This window comes from Hetaerina americana, unplaced genomic scaffold (genome assembly GCF_022747635.1).
Source record: "Hetaerina americana unplaced genomic scaffold, ioHetAmer1.1.p SCAF_8, whole genome shotgun sequence".
In the NCBI taxonomy this organism is placed as follows: Eukaryota; Metazoa; Arthropoda; class Insecta; order Odonata; family Calopterygidae; genus Hetaerina; species Hetaerina americana.
In genome coordinates, this window is record NW_027287427.1 from 7515241 (window position 1) to 7539951 (window position 24711).

A 24711-nucleotide genomic window follows, 5' to 3' on the forward strand; every position below is an offset into this window, starting at 1 on the left:
TTAATAAGCCAATATTTAAAATGTTTAAGAAAATTTTTTTAAATATTCTTATAATATTATATGGTTGGTACGTTTTCTCACGACCATGCATTATCCCGATTATACCTTTCTTACATTTGTATCGTGAACCTTTCAACCTTTAGTATGTATAACCTTTAGGTGTATCATGTTTATGGAAAATATTCTCAATTTTCTTTGGAGAAAACATTTATGAAGCAAAATTATTATTTGTTTGCAAGCTTTAGTAAAACCATATTACTTTTGATCAGGGTTCACTGCTTTAGCATTATCATAAATATTTATGATAATAAAATAATAGGCTATTGAAGACGACAAAATTATCGAGAAAACGATTTCATTAGTTCATTAAGGTTGCGGCAAATTTTTACTGTTATTGGACTTATATAATAATCTATTTAACCTTGCATTTATTCATAAGAGTAATCCATTTTAATATATGTGAAATAGGTTTAAAGAATAATAAGAAAAATTATCGAAAAATTTGATAGTGAAAATGTTATATGTCATATAAGATTTGAAAATATATAATGAAACAAAAACCAAGAGTTTCGGCTGATAATGAGGTAATGTTTCTAAATGGGAGTAAGAATTTAATAAAAGTCATGTAATGTATGCTGAATTTTCAAATCGTAGGCGCATATAAATAATCCGCTTACTGCCGTGATTGTGTTAGCAGATGTAGTGTTCATTTACTAATAAGATCTTCCGCGTAGATCTACGGTTGTGAACATCACAACTGCAATTAATGTACTTCACTGTCGTTCTATTCCCGCGCTTTCGACGCAGAAATCGCTATTACTCCTTCAATTTTTATCGGGCTCGCTCGGTTGAATTCGTGAATTTCCGTTATATTGCCGCACCTATCGGTACGGGATTGCAAAGAAGCTCGAAAATTTTCGTCTGATGTTCGTTTTGAAGCTGTAATAATACTGAATTTCTGTATACTTGCTCGTATTCTGTTACATTCTATTTATTTATTGTGCTTTGAAATTAATGAGTGCATAAGAGGAAAAAGTCTATGAAGGAAATTCCTGTATACGCTTTTGGAAGATCCAGGTAAGATGACATTATGGCAGCTCAGTAATCTTAACGGGTAATATTTAATTTCTTTTATTTCACAACAGAGGATGCGATTTTAACTTGTTTAGTATCTGTTCAAGTATAATTTTAGTATACGTAATATTTATTTGTGAAAAGTATTATATTGTTACTTAGCTACTACAGTTAATTGTGTAATTTTGTAGTGAATGCAATTTGTATTTACCAATGTTATCAAAGGTAGCAACAACTTCTCCTGATTCAAATGTTTCTTAGTTGTTATGTTTGGGATTTATTTGTGGGCTTTTAGACGTTTGTGATGTTTCATATGTTAAATGTCTCTTAAATAGTAATTCTTGCGTAAATATTCTTACTAGAGTACGAAAATTATTCATTTCTGTTTCATTGTGTTAATAATGTTGCCGTAGTCGTGTTTTATCAATAGGACCGTATGTTCTAATATTTGTAACGGTATCGTGTTTGTTTGGGTTTATCATTCTGGAAACGTCGCAGTTATTTCAAGGATTAGAAAACGAGGACTCATCCTAGTTACAGAAGTGCCAGAGAAATCGCGAGACAGGAGACAAGTAGGTGAGGTGAAATTGCTGCTTAAGAAGGGAATAACCCTTGTAGGGTTTCAAATAATGTGCACATCTTCTCTCCTGCACTTTTCGCCTGAGGTGGAATTGGATTTGCTTGGTGTCACCGCGAGAGATAGGGAATTATTGATATTTGGCAATACTTTTCTTGTGGGCGTATTTAATAGCGGCTGTTCATTAAATTAAAAGAACTTACATTTCGAAATTCGTTTTTATTTGATCCACCTGAAGATTCAAATTACAGCCAAAGGATTGGCGCATATCATATTTTACCGAAAATCATGTGGCAATGGCAAATTTCTATTCATTCAATAATGTTGTGCAGTAATTGTTTCTTTTATGTCCCGCTCTTGACTATGCGGTGCCTTTTTTCACGCCTTATGCAGCGCACATCATCGAAACGCGTGGAATGCAGGTGCTCCGTGGAGCGGCGGCACAGGTGACCTCAGTGGTTACGTGGCGAGCAATAGTATTTCCTAATCCCATCGCTTCGCGTCATACTTGGACTAATCTAAATATCGTTTTCATTTAAGCAAAAACTAATTTGCTGATAACCTCTTCGTTTACACACCTACGCTTAGAATTTTTATGACTTAAAAATTTTCAGAGGCTAGGGTTACCGACCGGCGCTTAGATCTCAAGGTCGCCCAAACCCTCAAGGCAGTCAACATCGTTCTGCGTTAGTTTTGGGTATTACGTCACGATGGTACTGCGTAATTATCATCAGAAAGTTAGAAGCCGCCCACTAATACCATGGTAAATTGTTGCATCATAATGCTTCGGTCTGAGTTTCAACTTGTGCGGAGCGGCCTTACGTATTTCCTGTGCATTCATATGACCCTCCCGACGACCCATGTGAAAGAAATGCGTCAATCCAACCTACTAACCGCCAGACCGTACTTGGGTGTGGTTTCATTTCATTCATTGATGGCCGAGCACAGCTTGCATTGCTTTTCAGCAGGATGAAGTTGGGTAGATGTTGATTGGAGCTAAAAAAAAAGGAATATTTCCTTTTAGTTCTTAAGCGACCGTTATTGTCGACCACAGGCCAGTAGTTTAGAAGAGTGGATAGGCAGGATTGAGAAACTTATTTATATTATTATGAAGCCAGTGGCTCTGCTGTAACGACGATTTTCTGGACGCACGATGTCTGGTGCCCGTTTCTTATTCCCGTAATGAGCTCCATCCGGCCGTAAATTGCTCTAGCTGGATTTTTAAGAATCTTCCACTAAACAAAGCGGGTTCTTCATCACCTCTCCTGCTCGCCCACATGCAGCTAGCTGCTTGTCAGGAAGAGAGTGGATGAGAGCCGAGGCTAGAAAAGGTAAATGGACGTCAAGTCACCATTACTGAAACTCCCTCCCGAAAGAATTTTAATGCACAAGGTGGATTTGGGACAAGTACTTAAAACTACAGTACTTTCTTCAGGGTGAAATCAATTGCTACGTTTATATGTAGATCTGCGTAAGAAATGTACCGGGCCATGCTTCCGTATCATTCGCTAAGTATGGTATCGGAAGCCAAATTTCCCTACTTACCCTTCATATAAAAGATTTTCTTGATTTATTGCGATTTTTAATTAATGAAATAGGATTTCAGTCTCTTTCGAGAATGAATGGCTCATTGTCGTTGTTGCTAAAACCATAAGCTTTCGTTGGTATGTGGGAGACTTCAGCCAGATTTGTTTTCTGCGCCAAATTTAATATGAATGCTAACGAGTGACGAAGGGCGCAGCCTTATTTTTTCACCCCCAAATTCCATCTTTTGTCATTTGTAGGTCTTCTTTCAGGATCAGGTGGTTTGAAACCGCCGGTGTCACTTTGAGAATGAAGAAATAGCTTGCGAGATTGAGCCAAGAGAAAATTTTCCCAGTATTTGACCGAATCGAAAAATGACCTCGATGAGGTATTTTTCTCTTAATTTTACTCTAATTTCTTTTTTTTTAATCAGCAAGTGCGTTACAGCTGACAGTAGCTCATATTATACCGAAATTGTGTATTTATATAGCTGTTATAATTGCCATATTGAGTGGGGGAGACGTCATTCTCAGCCTTGACACACCTTTGTTGTTTACGTTTCTCCTCTAAAGGCGGCACGCGTCTTTATCTCCAAACATATCAGTAATTTCCAGCAGGTTTGGGTTTCGGGGGCATCTGCTTTCGTGATTAATATTCAGCCTTAATTATAAATACTGTATGATTAAACGATTTGACGATTGAAGTTTTAGTTATCAAGTGTTGGTGTTATTATGCAGTGATGCGACTCGTTAACTGTTAGCCATTGGGTGGTACCTGCTAGGCAATATTTTGCGTATTATATGGTACCTAGGATGTGACATCAGCTCCCACAGTATCCCCCATGAATCGACAATCTGGAATGTCTTTTTTTTCGGAAAAAAACTTTATGGTGGATTAGCTCGTATTGGGTTTTGCATTTGCTTTCCGTCGAGCCGTCTGGTTTTTTTTACCTGGCAATAAACATCAGCGAGCAATAAACGAGTTGATAGCTTTTACTCCGGCCGTATCATTATCCGTGATAAGTGTAATCTCGCCTGCGTTCTTTGCTCCGTTTTATGCATTGTATCGAGAAAAGGTTCAGCAAACCAAAAATAGTTTTTGGTGCAATTTTGAAGACCGTGGTGCACCTTACGATTTTGTTGGCGTTCATCATTGTACTGTAGATGAGCGTGTCGTCTCCGACATGCGATGCGGAATGAATAGTTTTCGGGTGAAAGCGCTTTCGAGAAAAATTAAAGCTACGCTGTGGAAATGGAACCGTTATATCTCTCTGTGATCAAAAATGAGATATCGTACGGTGAAACTTGTGATACAAATGAATTGCGTGAGCGTAGTAGAAATTTTGCTGAGGTTGCAAAAGATTTTCTTATTAATCTGGATTTTAACATTTGCTTGATTGCGACGGAAGACAGCAATTATCCATAAGTGAGGTCATCTCTCTAAAGAGAGGAGTAACTGATAACGCTTCGGCTAAGTAATTTTTATGTGCGATAAACTTATAATTTCCTCGAACAGCCATCATCGTGATAAAGCGCCTTGAACAATAATTTATACCTTTTCATTAAACATTTAATGTTAAAATTATCTTCGAAATACGCAATGCATTATGCATTCACGTGATTTCAAACAAGTTTGATTTGCGCGAGTGTGTGTTAGGGGAATGAGGCCCACACCCACTTGATGCTTTATATTTTACTAGTACGTGATAGGTCCCAAACAGCTATCACATACCAAGTATCGCTCTTGCCAGTTGTGGTTAATATTTTTGCTGCAATTTCTTTCCATTAGCATAGACATTTTTAGTGAGTAGGAAGTTCAATGTTAATGAATATAAGTCACAAATATGCAGTTATTGTAAAGCAACCGAAAATTTTCGTTCTGACGGAAATGCTTTAGCGTAAATTGGCGGGCGAAATACTTTGCAAAATGTACATATTATGCTCCGAGAGGGTGTGGGGGGCCGTGTTGTTAGACGGGGAAGTGATGGTTGGGTGCGCTTAGGTAATGAGAACTTCAAATCCGGTGAGTTTTAGGGAGGTCATCCGCGCCAGTGCGTCCATGAGACGTCCACCGAGCGAGCGGTTTTGCTCGCATGCGAACTACGGATTGCCGTAACCGTCACTGAAACGCTTCCAAAGATCCTCAGGGAATTGGCGAAGTTGGTTAGTTAGAAAAGTGTTTGTCGTAGACCTGGAAGTGGTGTCAAAATTAAATCTGTTGGTTTATTATTGTTCGGTATCAGTTGAGGGATGGTACGTCAATTTATTTCGACCAGGAGCGCAATGGCATGATAACTTCCATGGGCAAGTGAGCGCAGTGGCTAGCCCTTATCAGTTACAAGTGGACGCAAGTTGAAAAGCACGTAGAATGGCGCAGAAGAATATTTGTAGCGAATGGGCCTAAACGAACTGCTGGAGTGATTCTGACAGCTTTGTTGTCACTCTTTCAATTCTTGCAACTCTAAATCGATTCTCATTTATCGTGGTCAACTTGAAGAATATTAAACGATGTTTTAGCCGCCATGAGAACTTAGGCAGTTTTTATTCATATTCCCATCGGCCTTTGATGCACCGAACTCGGAATACTGTACACTTACTGCCAATCACAACGACTACGAAGAATATATGTTTGTACTCGTCATCCATTACATTTTGAAATGAACAAATTGGCCCACCATAAAGGCATGTGGATTGTTTCGTAAATGTGAGATGATTTATTTGTGAGCCCCTATCCATTTTTCAGAGAGAAATTATGTAATCCTCCTCCATTCATTTCATCGGCAATTGTCAAATCAGGTTGACCGCAAAACGGTGTGGCTCTAATGGTTACGCCACTGGTCTCTTAATATGGCAGGAGTTTGTTTACCTGCCCATTGCACAGCGTGTGTTTTTCATTAGCTGCCGGTCCGACATCCTCATAGTGTGATTGTTGCCATCCCTCCCGTCAATTTGAGTTCACACCAGGATAGCAGTCAATGTGGTCAGCGGAGTTGCTAGGTGCAGCAAGTGGGGCTAAGTGTAGTTTGTTTTGGGGAAAGCGGTTCTTGGAATGACAATATTGGGAGAGGTGGTCTAGCAGCTGGAGATTAGAAGGGTAAGACGTCAGAGTGGGAGGACAGGGGGGGGGGGGTTAGTGTGTGCATCCGATCGATAAAATCTTTTGGTTTTGTTCTTCGCATCGTGGCTGCGATGCCAGGGAAAACGGTCTTTGGGATCGCTGGAAGTAGGCAAAATATTATAGCTCGCGCGAGGATCCCTAATGGTGGCTTGTCCTGTGCATTATAGAATTATAGTAATGAGAAGAATTCTTTTTATTTTTGTTAGGTTTAGTGTTACTGTATAAGTTGTCAGGCATTATCCTTGAAATAGGTCATCGTTCAATAGGTTCTGGAGTTCTCTTTGAAACCATTAACCTATTTTTATCACCGTTAAGTTTCAGGTTCACTAAAGATAAGGAAAATTACAAGTTCTAAATTCTCATCCCATGGCATGATTTTTAGTGTTTTGTTCGCTCTAGAGTGCTAGAATTTCAGTTTATCCTCAAATGTTCACGTAATAGGCAGCGTTTTAGTTCATTTTTGTTTCTCTATGGTTCTAAGTCAAGTAACGCACGATTTGTTTGTACACCCGAGGGTATGCTCATGACAAAATTAGCGGCGCTTAGTTACGCAATCGGTGCTTATTTGTGGTAGAACTTAACCCATTAGGTGTCGTAACGTGCAAAATATCTGCATCCTCCTTTCATTAATGTTAAATTCTGCGATTGATGAGAATGTACGTCGTACGGAGTTCTCTAATTGAACTCCTATTGGGTTTATGTTCAACATTTTCTTCAAATTACCAAGATTATGCATGGGTAAACAGCGGGAATTTAGCTTTATTTACGCTTTAAAGGGAGTGCCGAGGAGTAAGTAATAAGATTATATTCCTAATTTGTCCTTCTTCCCTCAGTTACGCACTTTTAGGGATTGACCCCTTAACAGTATCTTGTTGTTCAGCCGGCCTCTTGCACGCCAAGTTCCAAAAACAACCTCTTACGAATCGAGAAACTTTTCGGTATCTTTTTGATAATAAAGCGTATTGCGGCTGCCTGAAATACCCTTTAAATTTCATCTCACCATTAGCATATTTTATGTGAACTGCCCTGAGGTCACTGTTGGATTTTTTCCTCTGTATTCATTAATAGAATCCAGCGGTAACTCAATATGGAAGTTAGGGATCAAGTAGCCATCGCTTGAAAAAGTTCCGAGTTATCCCATCATATTAGGTATCTGCATTCATTTCGCCTTTTGGAGTCGATTCAGTCAGTTATTTCCAAGAAGTATTTTTCTGTTTTACACTAATTTCCGTCGAAGGATGATGAATTGTGTAAATATTGTTTTGCCGCCGCCGGGGCGTACTTGGACGGGCGGATGGATGCGTGGCTCGCCGCTCGGCCTTGCTGCTAATGAATTTATGTCATTCCCTTCTTACTGACAAAAGCGCTGCGAGGGAGAATGCCTGAGCTCGGCGGGCTATCCCGTCACCACATCGATTCGACGCAACTATTCGTGTCTGAGGAAGTCTAATCGTAATTATTTTCCCTTAGCCCTCCTTCAAGTGGCAACTGATGCGCGTAGGCACTTCGGATGAAACTGTTGGAACATTCTGTTGAACATCTAGAAATGCCTTTTTTTCCTTTTATGGAGTCCATCGTTCTATTTGAGTTTATGGAGTCCACCGTTGTGTTAGTTTCCTTGACATGCTATTTTTGCCTAACAAGTAATATTTCCGTACGAGAACCTCGAATATGATTCACGGCGTAATCTGTGGAATGCTTCTATCTAAGATCATCGAGTCATCCTATATTAATATATCTTATTGTGATAGGAGGAACGCCGTTTTGCTCTATCTGCATTGCTCTTCTCTCGGAAGTTACTCCCATGCGTGAATTTTCATTTCCAAGTTCAATATTTGTATTCATAATCTGCTGTTAGTATTTCAAGTAATTGAGATATCAATATGCATACATCCCTGCTGCCACTAAACACAATGGTTGGCATAAGCTCACAGAATATGACTCATTATCTTCCTAGTTTTTCTTAAAAGTTATCTACCCCAGTGCTAAGTTGTAACTTAAAAAATAAGACTCCTTAATCCAAGGGAACTTCGTTGTTACAGTTTTGTCTCTTCCTCCAAGAATCGCCTGTCCGCCTTCTTAGATTTCCGACCGTGCGATCTCTCCTTAGCCGCATTTAAATGTGTGACATCCTACTCCCGACACCCTATTTGCCGGTTGCCTCAATGTCGTTCGCTGAAGAAAGTTTTCTCTTACTCTAATCCACCCGCTCTCAGTCCAACCCGTCCAGGTCGGATCTTTCCCTTGTTTAGACGAATGAGTTAAAGAGACCCCGATTCCCCTATTTGTGTGCCGGGCGGCCTCCTTCCCGTTTTCGGGAGAATACTGCCGTCCCAGCGGAAATATAGGCTTCCGGATTTGCTTCCATGCCCTCCTCGCCGTCCCCAGCCCCGGCAATCGGCCCAAGCGGCTCGTCTGGTGTCAGGCAATTCCCCGTCGTCCTGGCCGCGCGCCACCGCCGCTTCCCCGTGCGCAGACGACGGGCCCCTCAGCTCATCGGACACCGCGCGACGGCATCCGTTCCTCTGCCAATCCTCGCCTCCACCGCATCATTCGCCCCATTGCGAAGGTTGGGCCGGGGCCATAGTCTCGGAGGTCGCGCACGCCTCCAGCAGCCATTGTTCGCTCGTTGAGAAAAATTCCTTTTATCGTTTCGTCAGATCGGAGTGGTATTCGGTCGCACAAGATAATGCTGACAATGAGTCTCTCCTGCCGGAAGGAGCACTTACATCGTTTGTGGGCCAAGTGCCCTCCCTGAGTCACCGCTTTTGACTTTTGCAGCCATATTTTCCTTGTTTTCGTAATCCTTTATGCCCAAGCGTGTGTAAATTCATTCGCGCAGTAGTGAATATGCATAGAATTTTTACCATAAATTTACCACTCTTCAAAATTTTAACATAATAATCACGTTGGTTTTAAAATATTAGTTTATGGTGTGTTTGGTATTGTGAGGTGTATTAAGATTTCATCTACATGGGGTTGTTACCAACCCAAACAAATCTTGCAAACATTAATATTTTACAAATATCTTGAATGTTCACCTTTAACTCCAGAAATATTTTTCCTGGCGAATATCGTTCCATAGTCAAAAACATCCAACAATTTGCACATTTTTGTAAAAATCAACACACTGCTGCCCTGGCGGTTGCTCTTCCACACACTCGTAATTCTGTCTAATTGAGCCTATTTAATAATTTTATTTTTTGCATTTGGCTTCAATATAGGATCAACTTAAAAAAAGAAGAAGTCATAGTTTTTAATGAAATTCAAATGCTTGCATTTAGTAATTTATTTATCTTCTAGATTTTAGAACATCTGTTGAAAGGAACTAAATCGAAATTATTTCAGTGACTGCCATGACTGAATATTTTCATTATTTGCATTTTGCAGTGGCCTCTTAAATTTGAGGCCAAGGGAGGTCTGCACAGGCTGGCGTGTGTCAACCCGGTAGCTGTCATACAGGGCAGGAAGTGACAGGGACACGGTCCTCAGGCACTTGTGTGCCTGCAGTTTTGTGATCTTGGGGTGTTCACCCAAGAGGGAAGGCAAATATGTCTCACCACAGTGCAGAGGACAATTTACTTGTGGCTGGTAGTGACTCTTTTTGGGAGCCTGGCAACTACAAGAGAACTACTAGACGTGTGGAAGATGGATTCAAATTGTGTGGTGATTTGGAGAAGTTGGTGCAAGAAAGAGCAGACTTAGAAAAAGGATATGCAAAAGGACTTCGTGCTTGGTCCAAGAAATGGAATGACTTAATTGAAAAAGGTAAGTCATTCAATTTCTTCCTAATTAGACATCATCATGGGTTTAGTTTTGAACATTTGATTTTGTTTTGTTAACATATATATATATATATATATATATATATATATATATATATATATATATATATATTAAAGTTAAGTGAGGCACAGTCATTTTAGAAAGTCATTCCGCCTATTTAGCATTTTTGATTTCAACATTCAACTTTAATATCCTTTTTTAAACATTCTCTACGAGGGATTTTGTGGAAAGGTTCATGGCCTACTTATTAGACTAAAGGTGTATATTCCCATTGAATAATGAGCTTGGCAGGCACTTTAGAAGAGTATTATTTTGAAAAATTTCATATGCAGTAGATTATAGTTTGTTCGGCAATAAATGCATATTAGTTGTTGTAATGTTGTTGATTTGAATTCAACCTCTTGTTGATGGATTTGGAAAAAAGAATAGAATTGTTGTTACATCACCAATTGAGTGATAATTTGTTAGATCATCTTTTGTTACTATTGTGAAATATTTAAGGAAGTGATTTAAATCAGTTAATTTCACCGCCCTGTTGGCTGAGATATTAATGCTAATTTTGTGTACTTTATTTTCTTGAATAGAACAGTTCAAAAAATAATCCCTTCCACATTCATTAAATATATGTCCATGATTTAGGCCAAGTGGCATTATTGTAATGCTTAATATAAAAATACCTGCAAATTCTGAGAAAAGGTACATCAAATTAGATTTGCAGTAGATTTATAATCACATTTCAATATAAACCAGCTGCGTTCATCCAATATATTTTTAATTTTATAACAATATTTTTAATGAAGTAACTGATGTAATAATTTTTAAAGAAGCATCTAAAAATGGAATAAAATGGAATTCGAACATTGGTACATTATTTGTTTACAGAGGTAGCTTTAATGGTTGTCAATGCTCTTTCGTGGTAAATAAATCAAAGATTCAATATCTGTCATAATCTAGTGAAATCCAAAATCTTATAACAAATATTTGATGTGTAGTCAAACTTAGAGGCTCATTCCTCACCCCATGTTAGGGTGAATAGTGAGAAAGCAAATGTATAAATACATTCAACCGTAAGTATGTCGGAGGGGATGTATGTGCAAAGAATATGCATAATCTTTTCCCTAATGCTTCCCCAGGTGTATGGGGTTTGTTAAGGTAGGCACAGTCATTTAGAAAATGGTTCAGGAAAATCAATGCATTGTGCTCATGCATTCAAATTAGGCCATTTTATTCTAACCTACTGACCTGCAACATACAGGTTGATTGTAGACAGGTCATCACGATTCTCATTCAGAAGTTTGAGGTGACTACTTTTTAAAGTAAAATGCTGTTTAATAGTGTAGAATATAATTAAATATATTTTTCGATAATCATTAGAACTACATTAAGCAAGTATTCAGAAACAGAAGAAAATAATTCCTCAAAGCCATCAGCCATAGTCATATTCAAAACCAGTTCCTTAACATGTTATTATTTTATTGTGAACATATGCAAACCACACGTATGTGATGACCCAGTTTTGTTGCTTTAGCATTATCATCAGGTGAATAATGAACATGGGAACGAAATCTCCTGTATTGCAAAGTTGGGGGTGAGATGGGATAGTGGAGGGGAGTTAAGGAGGGAGATAGGGGAGGAGAAAATCATTGCTACGTTCATTACTCAAAAAGGTGTGTAGCAATATTATTTTTGCGTTTGCAATTATTTTTGAAGGCATTAAAATGCTCTTTTGTCCATTTTTGTAATTTCTGGTTGCCTGACACTGTCATCATCTGATCAATCATTACATTTTCAAGCATAAACACCACTCCTCTTCTTGAACCAGTTTCATTTACGAAATGAGTCACGTTTGGTACTCTTCCTGGTATGTATCTGAATAAGTGAGACACCCTCTAATTTAATTTCAGTCTGTTACAAAGTGGAGGATGTCCATGGTCTTTTCTTAGTTCCCCAATATGAGTTTTAATGTTCTCACCTAGGTGACATATTAGTCACAGGTTAAGATTTTATTTATAGGTTTTATGAATATTTTCTTTTTAAAATTTAGTCCCTTACAACTATTTTGTAGCGTAAGTTGGCCAGCAAGTCTTGGGGTTGCAATGGTTGCTAAGCACGTTACCATGGTAGTAATGATTCAGGGGTCAGTCTTACGAAAATGAGGTTTTCAAGAAATAGATCGGTTAAGTTACGGTTTGTAAGGTGTCAATGAACAGTTTGAACACAAACAGCCTCGACAGTAAGTGAGTGGGATGTGGGCGAAAGAGTAAGTATGGATCCAGGGAGGGGGGAGGATTGATGAAATTGCTCTCAGGAAACTGGGACTGCTTGCTTGGTATGAAGACATTTGAAAATTACTTAACCCATTAGGTAAGGAGACATTTCTATATCCCTACTCTGGCTGTAAAGTTTTTGAGGAAGCATTAGTCTTAATAATCTTAGTACTGGATAAAATATCCAACAGGGGTTGTATGAAAAACAAGGAATAGATGGGCAACTAAATACATACTTTGCTACTAAATACTTACATTGCTGAAAAATGATAGATGAATCATGAAGACATTTGATTGCTCAAGATTTTACTTATAGAAGCGGATATATTATAGTCGCAAGCTCCAATCTACTTTCGCCCTCTTTTTGCCTTACTAATTTCTGAACTATACATTCTTCACTCCGTGCGTTAATAGTTTTGACTATCTTTTCTTTCCATCCTCCCTCAATCCTGCTCACTAATGCCTTCTTTTGGCAAACGCATCTTTTTCTGATGAAATTCTTGGATAATGCTTTTTACTGTTTTAAATTGTTCAAAATATCGTTCAAACATGCAATTATGCTCTTCTTATGCAACATTTAGAATTTCTATTTTTTGAAATTATCAGGTGTGGGCTTGCTATCTTTCTCGTGATTTACCTTAATCCTTCATCACTCAGATTGATTCTGTGTCAGACTGACCGAACCTCTATCATCTGCAAACTGGCTAGCCTGTCTAAACCAAGACCAAGTCATCTCTAAATTTTGTTATGGCCTGTAGTCCTTCCCAGGTTTCATTTCTCTTTTCCCTGCATGCACGGAAAAGTTCATGAGCAATAATGACCTGTTTCTATTCCTTATCTATCAATATGCATCCCAATACTTCAATTTCTCCTTTTATACTTACCCTCTGCATTTCTCAAACTCATTACCCTCCTCCTAAACTTCTTCTCATGACCAGTTTCCGTCCATGTCCATTTTCGATCCAGATTTGAACAATTCAGTTCCACAATGTCCAAAGAAAATGAACTTTTGAAGCAATGTTCATAGGAACCTATTTATTTAAGCAAGTGACTGAATATATCCCTTTGACTTGACATTTGGTCTCCTGAACACTCAGAAAACACTAATAGCCTCACTGTCCCCTCATCACCTCTGCCCCAATGGTGTACGCTGGTAGGAAAAAGGCACTATAGAGGAAGAACATTTGTTGCTTCAGGTAAATTGAACAATTCCAAATATTATGCTTATATTAATTATTGGCCAATATTATAATACTTAATATGCATATATAGTCTGAAAATATGAGCATATATTCATATGCACTAGCCTTACTAATATTTGAAAGAAAAAATTATGTTAGAACATTATTAAACATTTTTCTTTTTTAAAGAAGTCTTCTACTCCGTCATTTATTTTATATGTTGAAATTTTCATCCAATGTCTTTCATATTAAAGAATGGATTTTAGCAATTTTCCACTAGATAAGATTAATTTTACAACTGGATTTTGATGTATTACATCATCTTCAGGTACCAAAATGAAGTTAAGTGCCATCTTGCATACATTTTTGCATACCAGGAGGTAGGAGGGGGGGTGGATGTGGCAGGAAAGGAGAGAGGGGGGAGAAGGAAAATGTTGTCCAACCACTGATAGGATTGCAAAATAAAAAGTTTGAAATATAATAACAACAGCACACCAAAGTCTCTGAGGTCCACTTGGGTGATTCATAAAACATCTAGAGACAACACCTGTGTCAGGATGCTAGGGAAGGAGGCGATGGTGGATGTGGCTGGGAAGGAAGGAGGGGTGAGAAGAGAGAGGTTGGCATAGGATTGCAAAATACCAAGTTTTTGAAAACAGGTGCCACTAAGTCTCTGAAGACCACTTGGGTGATTAGCAGCTACTTCAATCACTTATCATCAGAAGCAGTGCACAGGGGAAGGGTAGGCTTGGTTGGGGCTCAGGTCTGGGGATTATGGTCCCATGGTGGGGAGGGGAAGGAATGAATTCCCTACACTTAGTGCAATCCCAGGGGGGGGGGGAAGAAAACATGTGGAAGGAATGGACTTCCCTCCTTTCCATCAACTTCTTTTAGTGCATTTTGACTGCCATGTGATATATCTACCCCAGCCAGCCGGTGACCATGAATGGGGAGAGCTAAGGGCTTGATAGCGAGAAGACATCTGTACTTAGCACAGTGAGTCTGCCAGCAGGCTAACTTGGTCAGTGGTTGGGGGAGCTACAGCTTGCTCTTCTCCATGTAAGCCTTAACAAAAGGGAACTGAGTGGGGTCCTATATGAGCCCATGCATGGCCCTCAACCAGGCTGTGCATGTTCTCATATCTTACCCTACACTGAAACTATTCGATCATTTTTGCTGTTATAGAGCCTTTACCTAATGAGTTTTAGTATCATGTTATTTTGGTAGGTTAATTAAATTTATGGAATTTTTTTGCTAATATTTTTCTATTATAATTTCTTTTATGATGGGTTTAAGGTCAATTTGATTGGTCTTCTGACCTAACTCCTTTGGAATAAATTATGATCCCATTCCCATAATACTTTTCCCTCCATTTTTCTCCAAAACCTTGTATTTATGTGTAATATTATCCATTCCTCATGCCTAATGCCTTGCTTACTGTCATATCTTGTAGTACTATTTCTGTCTGGCCACCCATCTTGTCTTCTTTCCACAAGCTCTCTTGAGCAATATTTTGGTGCCTATTGGTGAAATGTCTATACCATAAAGAATATTCCTGTGTTGCTTTCAATGCCATCAAACAATTTCCCATCTGTTCTGTTGTAAATGGTATTGATTTTCTGTTTTGTCTCAAATATTTTACTAGTAATTTTGTTTGTTCTGAATTCTACTGGTTGCTGGTCCTGGTATCCCAGTAAGCATATCTTGGCTTGTAATCAATCAGGTTTCCCTGAAGCTAAACCACGAGGGTGTATGTATTGCTCATGCCCCAAATAAAACTAAAATCTGAGAACTTTGGGTTAGTAGGTGGGAGCATGACCCACATGCCCAAAAACCATATTGTTGTCCCTTCTTGTGCTGTAGATTCAATTTCCCCAGTCTTGTAAATTTCTCGATAAAACAGCCGTGATTACCTTAAGTTTCCCATTTTTATTATATATTTCCCAGCTTGTTGTTTGCTTCTCTTTTAATTCTTACCCCCAAATCAATGCTGACACTCTTCCTGTTCCTATGCTATTCTGGTAGTCTAATTAAATCTGTTAATCCACAGGTACCTATTTCTTTTTGTTTTAATCATTGTATTGTTTCCTCTGCAAGTCTCAGTATCTATTTTTGAAGATCTTTCCTGGTTGCTCCCAATCCTTCAATCTCTTTTAAAATATTTTTTGTGACCAGTTAGATAAAAAATAATTGCAGTGATTTTGTTAGTTTTCATGTGACAAAAATATAGTATGATAATGCCAATTGATTAGTGGGTATTCAATTTTGATATTCTCAATGTAATCTCTACAGTTGGCATGATGTAACTGAATTGCATAATATGTGAAGTTTTATAGATTAATTTCTATTTTGATTGCATGAGGAAGATTTTCAAAGAGCTTGTATCAACTATTTTTTACCACAAACTATTATCAAAAGTATCAAAATGTATGACTATAAACAAAAAAAACTTATATTTATTTGCCTTTATTAATTCCTAGCATTTCTTTGGGCATTTAACTAACACATTGATTTTTCATGCCTTAGATAAAGTAATGTTAAGTTTTCCACTTAAAAAATTATTTGAAGTTGAAGAACAGTTTATTGTACTGGAGGGTGTTATGCTTTTAGTTGAAGCTTAGAATTTGAGCAGCTATTAGTCTTTTGTGCCCTTTAAAAGCCTGTCTTAACTGGTAGATTACCTTATAAATAATTGTGCAATTGTTAGTAATTTTATTCACATGTAACCTTATCCTTTTTGAGCTAGCCTACAGATAAACAGAGGTGTTGAAGTTGCTTTTCCATTGTCACCTAATGGCAGAAAGTATTTTGATGGCCTTTCCTCTGCCTCTATCATGCTTTTCAGGCAGAGATTTCATTCTCCCCAACTCTCCAACTCCCATCCTTGCTTTTCTAATATCTCCCCAACCATCAGATTTACTTTAGATTTTTATGGCTACTTGTATCATAATTGGCCTTGGAAAGAATGGGTAGTAAAGCCTTGGGATCATATTTTTTGTATATTCTGCATATGTATTCGAATTTCAGCAAATTAAATGCCGAATTCTTTTTGTTTGAATTTTAACAGGCATTTTGATATTAAACATGTCATGAGATCTTCAATATATGAGGATGTTTCAGAAGAAAGCAAGTTTTGGTGGTCATGTTGTAAAACAAAAATGGTTATTTAGTACAGATGGAATATAATGTGATTTATTTTGAAAATGCAAACTTATGGTTTGACCTTGTGAACTTGGCAAGCATTGATGTTAGGCATGTAACATAGAAGCTTACTTGGTTGAAATATGTTATTATTTCCTGTAGTTTTCTGTACTGTTCCATAGTACTTCTCACCTTTTTCTTGCATTATAAGGAAAAATAAAATGAGCCACTAAATTCAAATATTAAATAACGTATGCTTACCGGGTTGGGTAGGAGGAAATGGAGCTCTGCACTGCCGTAATTTTTTTATGATGGATGGAATCCATCATTCTTGTCCTATGATTGTTCCACTTTGACCACTTCTTGGTTCGTTTTGATGGCCAAAGAGAATAACTATCATGTGTAATACATGCTGCACCTTTCCCGGTTAACATCAACTTATCTGACTTATGAAACATTTTAATAAACTTATTTGGTGTAAAGCAAATTCTAAGGAGGAAAATTTTTGACACTACAAAATTACGGATGATTTTGTAATGCTAATAATGTTCATCCCTAAAATTTGTTATGTATGTAATTAAGTAAACAACAGAAGCACAGCTAGAGTAAATAAACAATGAAATTAATTATACTAGTAAATAAAGAAATAAAAAAAATAATTAATAGGTGGTCAGGTGTTTGTCCAATATCTAAAGCCTAATTCTTTCTCTTAAACCATCATCATATAAACTATTATCACTAGAAAAATTTGAATTTTAATGTAGGGCTTCAACCTCTAATTTTTTTGAACTCCTGTTCCTGTCTCATTTTGCTATGAGTACTGCCAAATGGCTTCAAACTGCATTTCCTCTGTTTTTAAAGTGATTTCAAGTGATAGCCTATGTGCTTTGTTTTGTCCGTGGAATGTTAGCACTAGTTTTAGATCCTATTTGAATGGCATTGCCTGCATATTATTTATTAATTTGGATTGCAGTAGTAATTTTAAATTTGTAGCCAATGCAACATTTGGAGTGTGCTTTTGTTCTTACACTCCATGTCTCTTCCATCTTCTTCACCCAACATTTCTGCCAGATGTGTGCTTAGGGTTGGGGCTCTATGCTAGCAATGGAATTGAATTTATAAAAACACAATTATTACAACGGCGTTGAAATTGTGCAATCAGTCAGTACCTTTGTTGTTTGGATGGCACCAGGCCCCAAAACTTTATTCCGAAGGTTGAGACATTCAACTTCTGTTTGTAGTCTTTAAGTATTGGATTAGGAATTGAGTGCAGGTCAAAGATTCACCTCCACCACTGTGGGAGTAATTTTTCTTAAGTATGTTTTATCGCAGGTTTTACTGTGATTGAACTTTTAACTAAGAGCAATGTGAATTACTGGTCTATATTTCCAATTTGTGTGATATATATTTAGTTAAATTTGTGGCTCCTTAAATTAGAACTCTTGAGACCTGCTTTTTTGTCTCTTATAATGGGATTCTTAATTTTACTTTATTATGGTTGTCAGTCAAATGAAAACCGAACACCTGCCATAGCACACGGTTCCCATGGAAGGTGGCAACACTTTTGTTACATATCAATACTGCCATTGCTGTGGTAGGAGAACTGAATAGTGTGCGGTTGTGGCTCCGTCAGCGTCATACCTTGTTCTACAATAATGGAATCCATCGTCTCGTCTCCCAGTGGGATAAATGTGGTAGCGCTTTTAGTCATTACTTTTGGATAAAACTGTTCCACAGTCTAGTTCTAGAGGGTGTTCTGTTTTCCTGAATGCCCCTAATATTCTAGGGGCAGTCAAATGAAATCCATTGATAAATGTCATCAATCTAGCTTCATTTCCATTAATTCATTTTTTCATTCTTGTTCTGTGCACAAAGCTCTTAATATAGAAATACCAGAAATTTGAATTTTACTTTTTTCAGTGTAAGAAATATGCATATGGAGTGTATACATGTCTCAGTTAATAAATAATCAGAATTTCCCCCATGTATCTATGATAAGATAAATTTGTTTTAATGTCTCATTTTTTAATCTTTTTAGGACCTGAGTATGGAACTACTGAAGCAGCTTGGAAAGGTGTTTTAGTCGAGGCTGACCGCATGGCTGATCTTCACTTGAGAGTGAAAGATAATTTATGCAATAATGTCATTAATTCAATCAAGTCATGGCAGAAGGAGACTTATCACAAGGTACTTTTGAAAATGTGGTTTTAAAAGTTCTCAAATGTAAGAATATTAAAGCATGTTATCATTTTGGCATAGTAATTTGATGAAAAGGCCGATTTCAATGTGTGATGTCCCCTGGAAGTACTCAATCTAACCTAAAGTGCATCAATGCCATGAAATCCATTAAAATTATTAGGTAAATTGTATGTAAATAGCATGTGTAATTTTTACTTCTACTAACAGTAATTGGAGCTCAAAGTGGTTAAGTTTGTGACAGAAATATTGAGTAGTATATTTTATTGACTAAAGATTCATTTTATGTATTTGTAATGTAAAATTAATGAGATTTTAGAGGCGTAAGATGGAACAACATTAATAACGATTTGTTTTAAATCCTGAAAATGCCCCATTTTTTCTTTAAAAAAAGTTATCTCACGTATGTGCCTTTAATTGTTAATAATTATCGTGCTTTCATAGAGCCCATAACATGTTAACCATAATATTTTATCTTCTTTTTTAGACGCAAATGATAGGAGTTAAGTGATAGAAGAGACTCTTAAGTCTCAATCTTGACCCAAATAGTAAAGGCCAATGTTGTAATTTAATATAGCCTAGAGACCAATGACCTCCCTGAAAATTTTACAAAATGGTAAAATGTCTGCATAGTGTTTGGATATTAGTGCAAACTGTTTGGAAAAAAGTTGAGTAGTGGTTTTTTTACTTGTTCATTGCTATGCCTTTTATGTGACTGGACTCTGATTTTATTATGACATCCAAAATGAAATGCAAATGTTAATTTGTGCATTTGCACAAATTTTTCTTACATTCCTTATGCATGCCACACAACAAATCTTTCGCACTTTTGCAAATATCATGTTTCCTTACTCCTGTTTGCTGTATCTATCAATTCAACGTTGAGTTTGCTGTAAGGCACAGGCACATATACTTACCATATGAGTTGGAAGGTCTTTGAAGGTCCTTCAGTGAAGGAGACACTTCCTTTGCAATTTCAAGGCAAATAATAACCACTTAATGTAGGATCTTGTACAAGTGCTTTAATGCATGGCTTATTGGACAAATTGTGATAATAATGGAGGGGCCTACCTTCAACTCATTTAGAATGTTTGTTTTTGACATATTTCATCTATGATTCATTATCACCCTTTGTTGCACTCTAAAATCTGATCGTTTTTATTTTGTGGTTCTCTCAGGACAAGACTTTTTGTGACCCTTTCCCCATTAGGATGTCAATGTAAAATATCATTAACCTTGTAGATGATTTTGCCATGCAAAATGCAAAAACTGCGTGCTTTGCAGGTGCTCTTCTTTTGTTCTATTTTTCTGGTCGTCATGTCTTCGAGAGTGTCTTCCATAGTTAACATCTAAAAAGTGAATAAGTTGTATTTTGTTGGTCTTTTATTAAACTGCTCAATCTCTTAGAGAGCACACCAATGGCTACGAATACCAAAAAACCTGCTCACAGAAGGAACTGTAACTTGTGTGTATTATTTCTGAAGTAAGGGAAGCTCTTCAGAATGTAGCTCATAGCCAAATCAGCATCAAGGCAAAGTCTAATCTTGAATTTGTCCAATATCTCCATCTTATACTGCTGTGGAAATACTAAGTGGTGATGCAGCATGCAAATCTGATATCACATGTGTTCCAAAATGCCAATCAATTTATTGGTGTCTCGTAAGTTTAGCATGTGTCATTTTTTCATCAAACCACAGGAATTCTGTTCACTATGTATTTTTGTGAATCTATTGAGAGATGACATCCTAGAGAAAAATGAGAGGTGGCCCACCCCTCTTGAGAGGCACAATTAAAAAACATTCTCCAGCCCATTAGTCCCTTATACTACTATCTATGAATGGTTCAAATTACTCAAGTGGCCAAGATCTTGAGTGGTCTTCTAAAATGTCATGAACATCTGTCATGGTGTAATTCTTGAAAAGGGTCAATATTGGTACATTTGCTAAAAAAAATTGGTTCGGTAAGGTGAAATAGTCTTTATGGAATATTTTGCGTGCTTTCCTAAGCATTGATTTGAGTTTTGTGGTAAATTTGGTTGATTACACCTGCTCACTGAAACTTGCATTCAGTCTTATAACAATGAACTATACTCCATTAAACTAATGGTAGCCCGTTGTGATTATCTCTCTAAAATAAACATTACATCTGTAAGACTGGCCATTCTCACTGTATTGTACGTATCCAGCTTAACAACAATGGGATAAACCATTTTGACATTTCTTCAATAGTATGCCTGGCATGAGCCATCTTAAAATTGGTCAAATTTTTGAAACTGGATCTTCTCTATATTTTCAATTAATCATTTTTAATGGAATAATATTCCATCGATGGTTTCTCCCCTTCTTCGGTGTGAATAGAAAAAAATGATTGTTCTCAACTTTCATATCTTTTGAATCACCATTATCCTTGATGGAGAAAGATTGCAGTAGTACTATTCGTGGTGGTAGATATTCATCTTTGATTTCTTAATCGCCATTTTTGTAGGTATGGAACATCCATATTTGTAGTATATGGGGAAAATTCATCAACTTGTTCAGTCTCATAGTATATAATGCAGTAAATTTTAGTAAGTAAAATGCAATCATTTCCATAATTTTTGAATTCCTGGAAGTAGTAATTTTCAAAAAGCACAGTCTATATAGCTAAGAAAGAGGAATGCAGACCCTGAGACAGCTATTACACCATTCCATCCAATTTTCTAGTTTTCACTCACAACCTTGATGTCACCATAATACTTAATTTTCTATTAAAACATTCATGGTCAATGAAATTCTATGAAAAAGTGAAAAAATTATATATATTGTGAGTAAAATAATGAGCAAGGGCCATAGTAAATGTCATAAGAGCTCCAATACTGTGCAAGGAAATTGTAAAACATAGTAAATAAAAATAAAAAACTCAAATTGATGATCTTTGTTACTCAGATTGATGTTAAAATGGCATATCATTATCACTGAAGTATGTATCATTCCACTCAATTTTATTTAGTACGACTAGTTCCGATGCTGATGAATCAAAACTAGTTGTACCGAATAAATTGAATGGAAAGATACATTGGTATTTTTACTTCAGTGATAATGGATTTCCAGAAAGTTAAGCGCGAAAACATTGTACATGGCATATCATTAATTTCTTTTTAAAATGTTAACTGCAAGAGTAATAAATAGTATAGTCCTAAATAAAACAATTTCTGGCGTCACTAGGTGGAAAATCTTCATATTGAAATTGAAAATAAACAACTTGGCTTTTCCACATAGAAAATATTTGATTTACTACCTTGGTTTCGTTATGGTATAACATCATCAGGTAAAAATACTAGTCAAACACAGTATATATAGTTCTGGACTGAGTGGAAGAGGAGGGAGGGAGGAAAGCAAGGATTGGTTGAAGTAGGAAGAGGGGGTGGGGAGGAGGAGGATTGGTAATATTGATAAATTAGCAGACTGGGAGAAGGAATTAATAAAATGTTGAAAAAGATTTGCTTGGCATCGGGTTAGTTGGCAGAGGAGTGAGAGAATGGGTGATGGAGAATGGCATTCACACATATATATATACTGTGTTTGACCTGTATCTTTATCTGATGATGCTTACCATGACAATACCTAGTTAGTAAATAAAAAATTTTCAATGTGGAAAAGTCAAGTTGTTTCTTTGCAGTTTCAGTTTAGTTCTATTTTATAATATTAGTTCTTGGTATTGAAAAAACATCTTTGACTGCCACTTCATAACTTTTAGTAAGCACTATGTTCAAAAAGTTGCCAGTCATTGTTATTTGTCATTGGACTGCTATGATTAAATGATATTAATGATTGTTGTGGTGAAGATAGGATAAGTTGAATAACAGTACATTTGAATGTGTAATTAACTCTGTAATTGTCTATTTGCTATGTCATTGTTACCAGTAGTCTGTTTATATCTTATTAAATTTAGATTAATTGCGATTGCTCCAATGGATCAGTTTTCATAGAAAGGCCTCTTTAATTTTTATTCGGTCCATCTTCAGGGAAATGTGCAAGATGACTTGTAACTTCGAGAAATGGGACTCTGATGGTCGTCATGCAATGGTCTCTTAGGGTGTCCTCAATCTAGCCTATGATGAACCAATCATCACTGACTGACCTGCTCTTATTTTAGCGTCTTTAATTGTGTTGCTTTTTCTTCAAATATTTGATATGAAACGACACCTTCCCATTCCTTTTATATCATGCATTTTGCCTCGCAAATGTCCATTTTCTATGACTTTTTTTTAATAATGACTTTGGTTACAACAGGAGTTCTTTGCATGCAACAAAATTGTGACTTTTGCAATGAAAATTCAAGAGAACTCATTATGTTACCTTTAAATGCATAGTTTTGGAAGCCCACGCATATATTTTGTGATTAATTTGGTGAAGCCATGTTTGGAGTTGGTGGATAAATTCCATGAAATACAATGTTGTATGGGTCCTGTATAAATTTATTAGAGATTCAAGAAGTTAGTTTTTCACCTGATTAAGTTAGTGTTCATTAATTTCTAGTCCATGATGATGATAAAGGAGAGAAAGGAAATGGAAGACTCGTTCAAGAAAGCTCAGAAACCCTGGGCAAAGATTTTGACAAAAGTGAACAAGGCAAAGGCTGACTACCATAATGCTTGCAAGACCGAGAAGTCTGCTTCAAATCAGGAACGGAATGCTACCGGAGATAGTTCACTCTCACCTGATCAGGTCAGTGTATGTAACTATTATTTTTATTAAGCTAATTTAATTAATTGCAAGTTAAATTCTATATTTTGTAACCTTATGGAAATTCACTATTACAGAACCGATGAAATTGATTTCATGATGATGAATGGCTTTTTCTGTGTGTTTTAATGGTTCCTTATAAAATCAAGTCTTAGACTTTTTATTCATGTTTTATTTCAAAAGTGATTGTTTAGGATAATCTTTTATGGCATACCTTTTGGTGAGGGAAAACAATTCTCTGCAGACTAGCTGCAGAGGTTTTTGTGGTGACATGTGGATGACGCAATGGTTCTCAGGTTCCTCCTACATTGTTCTATCTTGCTGGACAACAGTTTTGCTGGTGTTGCCGTCACCATTTTGTCCTAAGTGATTTTTGCTGACACGTGGCTTCAGTGCTCCTCAACTATCCAGGAATATCAACGTGAAGATGTTTACAAAGTCCATTCACCGTTGGGAAAGCTTTCTTATGCCAAGCCTTGAGATCACTCATATTCAGATTGGAAGAGCCCCAGAAAGTGATAAAAAGTAAAAATTCCAGTCTTTCAGCCATTGTAGAACATGCATGGTCTGCATCCAGGCATATCTGCGTTTTTTTTTCAAAATGTAAGATCCTTGCCAAAGAAAATGGATATTTTCTGAGGCTGTTTTGTGAGGCAGGAGAAATTGATAAAACAACAAAGAATTTTGATGGGAAATTAAAGAACTAAGTCAAACCATCTCTATATTATGTATTATTTTGAATTCTATAACAGTGGGAAATATCTTCCCTTCCAAATGTGGTATACAAGGGTGGTCTGAAAAGTTTCAAAAATTTCAGAAAAAATGTCTTGTATCTTTGTTAGGTCGGAAACTTTTCAGACCACCCTTGCATTTGATTATGCTGGAATGTCAGAAAAGGTAATAGAAATTGGTTGAAAAAAATGACTGAATTTGTGCTAGAATAGTGCTTGAAAATGATTTACACCGATGCATAAACTTTGGAGGATTTTGAGGAAAAGTATCTATTTTCAAATTTAGAATCGGTCATCTGGGTCTTTCTCCACGAGTGTTGCCTTATCGGACAAAATATGCTTTTCCCGACTGCTCCCATGTAGGGGAGTGATTAGCAAATTTAAATTGTGCTG

General features: G+C 36.9%; 1 protein-coding gene across 8 annotated transcripts in view; it reads left to right on the plus strand.

Annotated features, from left to right (window-relative positions):
- Positions 1 to 887: 887 nt before the first annotated feature.
- The window catches only part of Synd (protein kinase C and casein kinase substrate in neurons protein Synd), a 52411-nt gene continuing 28587 nt past the window's right edge, over positions 888 to 24711 (plus strand). For 3 of the 8 annotated variants that reach the window (XM_071597101.1, XM_071597109.1, XM_071597106.1), the window contains exons 1-4: positions 888 to 1077; positions 9683 to 10060; positions 18706 to 18854; positions 23381 to 23575. In XM_071597101.1, coding sequence (XP_071453202.1) covers positions 9844 to 10060; positions 18706 to 18854; positions 23381 to 23575 — 561 coding nt within the window. In that variant the 5' untranslated portion in view covers positions 888 to 1077; positions 9683 to 9843. Of the gene's footprint in view, positions 1115 to 2961; positions 2983 to 6992; positions 7082 to 9682; positions 10061 to 18705; positions 18855 to 23380; positions 23576 to 24711 lie in introns of those variants that run through there. The other 5 variants (XM_071597105.1, XM_071597108.1, XM_071597103.1 and 2 more) reach the window with 4 other exon arrangements.